This window comes from Dicentrarchus labrax, unplaced genomic scaffold, assembly GCF_905237075.1.
Source record: "Dicentrarchus labrax unplaced genomic scaffold, dlabrax2021, whole genome shotgun sequence".
NCBI classification, from domain to species: domain Eukaryota; kingdom Metazoa; phylum Chordata; class Actinopteri; family Moronidae; genus Dicentrarchus; species Dicentrarchus labrax.
The window spans coordinates 69374-78699 of NW_026136724.1; the positions used below are offsets into that span (position 1 = coordinate 69374).

The 9326-nt window shown below is 38.6% G+C and overlaps 1 protein-coding gene and 1 long non-coding RNA gene across 2 annotated transcripts; both read right to left on the bottom strand.

Moving 5' to 3' along the window:
* Nucleotides 1–2444: 2444 nt before the first annotated feature.
* Nucleotides 2445–4667, bottom strand: LOC127359250 (uncharacterized). The gene is made up of 3 exons (XM_051393139.1): nucleotides 3442–4667; nucleotides 3271–3345; nucleotides 2445–2515 (listed from the first exon to the last, which is right to left on the bottom strand). The coding sequence occupies exons 1-3, from the start codon at nucleotides 4244–4246 to the stop codon at nucleotides 2445–2447; spliced, it is 951 nt and encodes a 316-aa protein (XP_051249099.1). The 5' UTR covers nucleotides 4247–4667.
* Nucleotides 4668–5338: 671 nt separating this feature from the next.
* On the bottom strand, nucleotides 5339–7024 carry LOC127359022 (uncharacterized). Its single transcript, XR_007882586.1, has 3 exons — nucleotides 6968–7024; nucleotides 5663–5764; nucleotides 5339–5418 (listed from the first exon to the last, which is right to left on the bottom strand). It is a non-coding gene; the product is annotated as an uncharacterized LOC127359022 (long non-coding RNA).
* Nucleotides 7025–9326: the final 2302 nt, after the last annotated feature.

Genomic DNA, 9326 nt, shown 5'->3' on the forward strand with positions numbered 1-9326 from the left:
TCTGAGTGGTCTAGAGACTTGGTTTTAACTGCTACATTTTTTTTTAATTCCTGTGAGGATGAAAATGACTTAAAGCATCAAAAACTCTCACATAAATTTTAAACCTGAATTTTGGCTCCAATGGGGACCAGTCATTGGTCCCCACTGGTCCTCCAACCCCCACACCCACCCACATCATGTCTATAAGCCTCACAGAGGCAGAGAAAAGCTAATTCTGGCCTACAATAATCAATACTGACAGAAGTGAAAAAAACAGCAGCTCTACTTTACTTTAAGTAAATGTTATCTCACACAAGACAGGCTTTCTGAAGTTAATCTTACAAGATTTTATTACTCACACGTAACCATAGTGACAGCCAACATCTGGTCACTTATCTTCCACTTGGTGGGTACAGGTAGGTATATGGCCAGTTGAACTGTACAATAACTAGTGCGAAATGTTTCAAGTACTGAATACATGAACAAGAACGCATTCACACCAACACATGGATCATCAAAACATGCACAATCATAGAATGTGCGTAACAAAACATTCAAGTGCTCTTTGTTTTTCAATAAATTCTTTTTGCACTTTCACGCTGAATGGCAGTGACCCGGTTTTTAACATAGAACTTTACCGCAGTCCAGCTTCTATTTTTCAGTGCCTCTGCTGAAGCCTTAATGCAGGCATTGCAGTCCGATTTTCCTGGTACTTTACCAGATTCGATGAAACCTTTAAGTGTCTTTTCCACTGCCCGGACTTCACCAACTGACCAGCTCCTCTTCTTTGAGGTTTCTATGAAAGAAAAGTAAAAAAGGAACTCAGGAGTGGAGACAAGCGATTCAATTGGCAATTCATCAACTGTTCAGTTATTCAGTTAAGTTTTTCCTTGCCACTGTCACCAAGTGCAGCTCATGGTGGGATGTTTTGGAATGGCAAAGAATTTGGTCTCAACCTGCCCTATATGAAAAATGGCTTGAGGTAACTTCATTGTAATTTGGCGCTATATAAATTAAATTTCATTTGATTTGAAAAGGGATATTTTGCCTTATAAAAAAACTATTTGTAACCTTTTTTCTCATTATTATTTGTACAGACTGGTGCAGTACCCAACTTTTTATGTATTTCATATTGTAGAATAAACTGGGAATCTCCAGGATTACAGATTAATGTATTAAGTGTTGTGCTGTCTGCACTGACTGGCTGACAACAGACTAACAAGGCTAACCAATGAATGCATTTACAACAAGTCACCAGGTTATCTCCCGCTGTGCAGAGAGGTGCCGTCACTCACTAATGTTACCTGCAGTTGGTCAGTAACCAGATTTTTCTGCCCCTTTTCTAAAAATCAATGTAACTAAGTAAATCTAATAGTAATAGTTATGCACAGTGTTTGAAATACCTCGTTTAGAGTCACCGTCATCATGCTGTTAAAAGAAGGAATAATTAGTATAGTTATACAGGATAATAACTGCTAACTGACAACACAATGCTGTCAGTCCTCTTTATTGGTAGTACTGAGCAAGAAGGAGAAGTATACAATCACATTTCTGAAAATTGCTAAAAACTGCAAATTCTCTCCCTCGTCTTGGCCACACATGCTGATACAGTCATGGAGCATTTCGGCTTGCAGCTTTGAAATAAAAGCATCACATGATTTTTAAAATGTCCAGCTGCTTTCAGCGTGGAGTGTTCTACAGTGAGCTTGTTTTAATAGTACCCATTGTCTTTAGGTGTTTGTCCATGACTTCTTTTACACAAACAGGGCAAGCCTATGAATATTCTCATTCATCCAGGTCGTAGTTATCTCAAGGAAATTGAATCGCACGTCAGACTAGTCCAGCCTAGTCAGACCAGCATTAACTGATGAAGCCTCTTGGATGGGAGGTGAAACATCTTTAAAGACATATAACCAAGTCCAGTTGTGTTCGATTCAATTTCCTTGAGGTTACAAACAGGGCAAGTTCTAATCAAGTGCCAATGCTCAGTTTTTGGGTTACCTTTAGTGGGATGCTCAACACTGCCAGGCTCATGAGAGTTTTGCTGTCCCCCTGTCAAAAGAATAACTTGTATAGAATAAAAGTATGAAATTCAAAATTATTGTTGAAAAAGCTCAATTTGATTCCACATCCTCCTCTACTCAAGACCATAACTCAACTGCTGCACCACATGTGGAAGCTGGTAAATATGAAGTCCAGTCCACTATGGTCAGACACAATGAACATATATTATCAGATAAAGCAGATATGATGCTTCATGCAGTAGTTCAGCTGCATGTAGCTCTTCCTTGTAGCTGAGACTCCAGCCGGGTGAAGCAGAGCACAGCTGTACTGGCTGGTTGACAGACTGATTTTAAAACAGAACTTCATTCCACTCAAAAGCAGTTGGTTATCAGCTGGTAGAATATTGAATGGTGGTATATTGTTCTCTTTTGTACAGACAGTAAACTAGTATCTTCTGTGTGTTAAATACCTGTTTGAGGGTCATCACTGTCAGACTCAACAGGCTGCCGTCTTTTCTTAGAGCTTGAGGATGCTGTTAAAAGAAGGAATAATTAGTACATTAATACAAGATAGTAACTGTAACTGACAACAGATCTTGACTAAATGAAAGCCACCTGTATTATGACATTTATGTGCTTGCTTTGGTTAAAGTGGCAGGAGATTTCAGGCAGTGATGAGGGATGAGGAGAGAAGAGACAAGAAATAGGAGAGAGGAGCGAGACAATGCACTTTATGAATGTGCTGCTACAGTGTTAGAACTGTTGACTGTTTTAGCTTCATTTCAATGATGTTTTATATTTGATTTTTAAAGAGGTATTAATGTCCCTTTGGTACGCTGACAGCTAGAGAGAAACGGTATTTCATCTGTTTTGTGTATGTAAATACACAAGAGTCATCTGATCATTAGAGTTTGTTTGACTAAAAGTACTGACAGAAAAGACTGTACATTATTAATCATTAATAGTTTGTTTTAACATTGCTAAAAGATGAACTGAGCAGGAAGAATCTGCACATCATTATGTTTTAATTTAATTTCCTTTTTTGTAAAGACAGGTAACTACAAATAGGATGCACAACAGATAGTGTATAGTATAGCTGTCACTGATACTCAGATTGCTCTATTATCTTAGATGTTTTGATAAAGTAACAGGTAAATCATGATCTGTCTCTCTGTTTGTAAAAACAAGGAAAAAAATAAAGGGTTTAAATATCAAGGACTTTTTGTCATTAAAGTTGCTTGATTGGCAAATGATTGACCTTAATGCACACAACTGATGTGTAACCCACCTGAGGAGCAAAAAGATGAGTCCCAGCCCATCTCTGTCTCTGACAGGTCACTGTCCACAGCTTCTAGTACCTGTTCTGAACACAAGGGAAAAAAAACAAAATATCATATGAGAAAAGGACGTTTACTCAGAAATGACACTAAATAAGATGTTAAGAGTAAGTTTTCTTTACCACTGGGATCAATCTGGATTTGATCCAAGCTCATTCCCTTGTAGTCTGACAGCCGGCCCTGTTCTAGGGCAATCAACACTTTACTGACTTTAGCCAAGTCCAGTGTCCCTTCAGGTAGTCTGTAGTACTGTCTGTGTACCTGTATGTCATGGCCAAGAAAATTTGCCAGTGTGTCCATCTCATTATCCTTCAGGTTGAGAACTGTGGACAGTGTGGAGACCTGCTTTCTTAACTTGGTTGAGGACAGAGTTTCAGGATGCTTGGCCCCACATTCCTTTGCCATCTGTCTGATGGCATCTGATCCCCTTAAGTGACTCTTTGCTTCAGCTCTGGCAAAGAAATAAGGATTGTCATCAGGCACACCACAGGTCTGCCGATGTGCAACCAAGGCCTCCATTGATGACAGCATGTCCGGTGTTAGAAGGATCGGAACGTTCCTGTTTCTTTTCCCTCTGATTTCAATCCGTTGAAAATGTTGGCAAAGCTTTTGCTCCAACTCTGAAAGACCTAGTGCCACATCTGAATGAAGTTCTGAACTGTCTCTCAGGGTAAATGCACTAAGTGGCATCTTTGATACTTCACCTTTTCTTCTGCGGTTAAACAGGATCACCTCAGCAAGCGTTACACGGGCCAGCTTGGTCCAGGTCTTCTTGCCTGGGTGATTCTTCAGATTCCTTTGGTATTCTTCTCTGCACTTTTCGAGGTGCATGTGCATGTTCTTGACATCCTCAGTGAAAGGAAGGAGCTGAGGAGTGTTCCATTTCACCTCTTTCAGAGTTTGTAGGGCACGTGATGACACACACATCCCACTTTTTCTCAAAAAGACCCCTGCTCCTGTTCAGGTTGTTTAGAAATTCCTCATTGTCAGACTCTGCCATCTGCGCCTCACACTCAAGAATATCTGCAATCTTCTTGAGACTATGACCCAGCTTCAGAGCCAGCGATAGACTTTTGTAGGTGTTTTTCTCCTCATCAAAGCCAGACACAGCTTTTACTGCTTCAACCACAAAGTTAAAGTTTGAAGGCACATAGAAGTCCTTAATTCGTTTCAGTCTACCACCTGTCCGTGACTGCTGAACTAGTCGCCCGATTTCCCGCATTTTTTGTCTAATGTAGTCATGTTTGGTTTTGTCATGTCCATGCTTGGCATACAAATGTTCTCCAGGTTTCAAAATGGTTGTCTCTTTTTTGATGATGTTTGTGACTTCATCTTGATACATGGCATTTGATAGCTCCCAAACATTTTGGCTAAGACCATCTGGGACAGGCTGTGCATACGCACAGAGCGCCTGGATCCGACTTCTACCTGGCTTTAGCGTGCTACATGTAAGTGAAAGCCTACACTTGGACATGTACAATGACTTTCTTTTGAGCAAGGCCTCACAGTTTATACAGTGCATGTAGTCACTTGCTTTCGCTGGTTTTGCAGCTCTAAAGCTTGGCATCAGTGTGCCACTACCAGTGTTTAGGACCTCGTTGTTATGAGCACGGTCCCCTTTATTTCTAATAAGGTCAAAATGTAATCTTCGTTCCTTTGACTTCAAAGGAAAACTTATTGCTTTAGTTACAGCAGGTTCATTGGTGTGTTTGCGGATTAAATGCTTTGCCATTTTGTGGCAGTGAATGGGACAGTACAAACAACAATGTGTCTTACTGTAATCTCTGGCACCATTTGACTTTTTTCGCAGCTTCATTACAGACACATTTTCCAGGCTTGTGTCATCACAGTTTTCGCTTCCTGTTCTCTTCTTGTCTTCATCTGAAGACGTTTCTTTCTTTTTTTTTTCTTGTATGTCCTTTGTGACGTCTTCTGCTTCACCACTGGAACCTTGCTCATGGGACTGTCAGGTTCTTCTGCACTGCTTTCATAAACAGAGGCTTTCAACAGATAAGAACAAGATATTCATCACCACTGCTTATAGAGGTGTCAAAGGCGTGTGATGCCTTGGAAATCTGTTCAAGGTATTCTCTGGTGAGCTGAAAATGAAATGTACCAAAAGCTTATAGTTAAAAGAAGAAACACTAACCTGATTTAGAAATCTTAAATTGTCTTAAACCATGGCAACTTAACATGACAATCAGCCTTGTGTGATACACAGGATTAGAGTTAGGGTACAGCTATGAGCCACAGAAGAACAGAGGGATTCATTTTAAATCATTGTTATCTTTGTTTCCCCCTGTATGAGTTAGGTGTCCTACTGATTTCAGAATGCAAACTTACAAATACACTTTCAGTTCTTGTCAGGGGGGGTTGATCTGGGTCCTCAGGATCAGAGTGTGAGGTTTCAAGGATGCTTGTTTCCTCTGATTCTGAGCTTGATTCCTAGGGAAAAAAAACAGAACATCTCTCAAAGAGTATTTCCTAAAATCAGTCCCCACTTCCGTAGTAATGTAAAGTCGGTTTTCTGATTCGAACCAGCGCGAGGATACATTGGTGCAATTGTTCAGTTGGTCGCTAACGCTCTGCAATCAGATGGTCACACAGAAGACGACAGGCACTACTGAGAGTCGACTTCTTTTCTGTTGCTATACAAGCGGGACCAGTGAGGTAATTAGACAATAATAAGTTCACAATCACAAACATGTAAAAATCACAAAGTTGGCTCATCATAAAAGAAGCTCTTGTTTACAGAATCCATGCATCTCCTTGAATGAATGAATACCCCTATACTGTGACTACATACACAAACAATAACAATATATAAAAAGTTGCAACCCTTTCATCAAGAATAAATATTAGCCTACATATAAATATGAAATATTATGGGCTAAATAACAACATATTTAACAATGAATTAGTGAACGACGCGTAAAAAGGTGTGCTTCCTGGGATTGGTACGGATGGGGTTCACACCAGAAATTAACCACTCCAGAGTTCACTTGATAACGGACCGAGACCCCCCACCCCTACAAGGTGGACCGGAGAGCGGTTGTTTGGTCTGCACCAGAGTTTGAGGCCGGCGTTCATACCATCCCAAATGAACCACACCAACGGGGTAAACGCTCCAAGGTTCAGTTCAACCAGACAAAACAAGGCTGGTGTGAACATGACCTAAGAACAGTCTAACAGTCTAATAACAACACTGTGGTGAATGTACAGTTGCGACCATTTTTGATAGTGCTTCTGTTTCTGTATGTTGGAATAACTTTGCTAAAACCATAACTCACTTTGACATAAACCTGCACATTATGAAAATGTTAAAGCGCTGCATACAATCAGATATCAAGGTTGTTAGAAACATGATTATTGTTCCAAATGCAGTAACAAATGAGGGGCTGCACACAGGTACACAGTGGTTTGCCACATGCCATTTTAAGTTTGTGGATAGTCTAGTTTTCACACAGCTGTTGAATTATTTAGTTTCAAACACTTAAATCTAGTTGTGCTATCTCACTGCAGCTGCACACTTACTATCATGACTTTCCAAGTGACCCTACATTGTAACTGACTGGTAATAACAGGATGAGATTAACCATTAGGAGGGTTGTCATATGGAACAAGTTAAAAGCAGTGTTTGACCCTTACCAAGATCTTAGAAGGTAGCTGCGTCTCTGCTGGAAGTCCTGACAGTGGTAAGGCCTCAAAGACAACAAAGACAGGACACATTTACAACAATTTTCAACAAAATAAGTTTAACAAAGAGCTGCAGAACCAGAGCACTCAACTCCTGCCCACATATTTTTTATTATTGAAAATGAAAAGATGCAAGGGAGTTTTAAAAAGAGTAAATCACATTATATTAGGGCTGTGCAATATGACAAAAAAACGTGTATGCCTTAATAGGTAATTTCTAATCCAGTTAACAGTACTGTAAATTCAATGAATATAAATATATAAATTACATATTGCATAGCCATATCTTTGCAGAGGCAAGTTTTTCCTCACTCGAAGGACAGAGGGTGTCACTCCCTGTACAGATTAAAGCCCACCGAGGCAAAATGTGTTTTGTGAATCTGGGCTATACAAATAAAATTTGATTTGATTTGAGATGTAAGTTGCAGCTCAGATTAGGGCATTCAAAATCCCTGCTATTCTTACCAGATCCTCCATGTTTCATCAAAAATAGATAAGAGTATTGCAATCTTAGTATTGTATCACAACTTGTATTACCTCTGTTTGGTGCTCTCCAGGCGACGTAAGCCTGTCTTTATCCTTGTGAGTTGTCTACTCAGTCTGCATGATGTGAAACACAAACAAGTTCACCTAGCTGATGTAATATTTGACCTATGAATGCATGACTTTAAAAAATCTTTCTGGCTATCATTTCTTAACTAAACATTGTCAATAAAATCTCATAAATGTTATGTCTATTAGGAAAATCAAGTCCAGGTTTAAACTAAAAAAAAAATTTTAAAAAAGGAAAAATATCTGTGTTACTTATAAATGTGTTACAGAGACGATGAACTGGCTTAAATCACAATCATGAAGCTTTTACATGGCTGAACAACGATAATTAAGATGTTGTCACTCATTTCAACGAACTGCTTTTTTAGGTGTGTTAGGTTTTTAGGCTCCTTAACTTAAGAACATGATATTAGTTGAATGTTACATTAACATGCTGCACATCTGGAGAAGCCTCTGGAATAGTGGCGTTAATTCAAATGAAAATGTAAACTTGTAATCCCACAATAGCATTATAATGGGTCCGTGTATGTTTTGGTCATTGGATGTTCCTTTCAGAAACGGGGATTAAAAAACAGAAAACGAGTGCTTATTTGATTTTCGTTTTAGAATACAAAGATTAAAATTGAAATACGAGGCGTTTTTCTTTTTCATGGTCAGAAAGGGATGAGCGAAATTTAAAAAATGATTCGATTTTCATTTTCTATTTCATATAACAAAAAATAAAATCACTAGAAAACAGAAACAGAAAAAAGTCCTGTTTTTTCATATTCTGAGACCGGATGTTGTCATTAACAGGACGGTGCTGTGGAGAAGAAACAGTAGGCTAGTAGACTGCGGTCAATCCAGCCGTGAGTCCGATCTCCGTGGTCAAATCAGCCGCACTTAAATTTAGAGTGTACAAGTATTCTCAGCATTATGGTAAATGCGGAGAAACAGCGTATTAACGTCAGGTTTTCAAAATAAAGGTATTTAGAGCCGTAAGCTATAATTAAAATATGTTACATTAAAGTGTTTCATGCGCCCCTGATGAATAAAAAAACACTTTATATCAAGTATCTTTACTGCACCAGTGTGGAGAAATGCCAAAATAAAAGTCTCATATTAATGCCTCCAGAGATTGCATATTTGACCATATTTGAGCTACTGTAAAAACATATTGCTCAGTGTTTCCTGGCTACTGATGGTATATTTGACTTTTACACATCTAAGACTACAAGTATACTTAATATCAAGCATTTTTACTGTACCAATGTGAAGAAATTGAAGAATAAAAGTCCCATATTTATACTTCCAGATTCCATATTGTCTTATATTTGAGCGACTGTAAAAATGTAAACTGTATGTGGAACCACCTGCAACAGCTGTCACACTGAATAATATAAAAAATAATATGTGAGGAAGAGACAGTAGGTACAATGGTGTTTTGAAGTTAAAACTAATTGTTTTTCCCTTTTACCTACAAATGGACACAGCAGAGCAGCAAAATAAGAAGAATGTGGACTGGCATTGCATTTTGTGTGAAAAGTAAACAAATTAGAATTGTGTAGGATTTTATGTTTAGTGTTTATATTATCAAGATGTTATTAAACATTTGTGTGAAATTTTGTCATGATTACTGCAGCATTATTGAAGTATAATGAAAATGCTTCACCCATAGCCAGGAATTATTGAGCAATATGTTTTTACAGTAGCTCAAATATAAGAAAATACCACTTGGAGGTACAAATATGGACTTTTATTCTTCAATTTCTCCAAATTG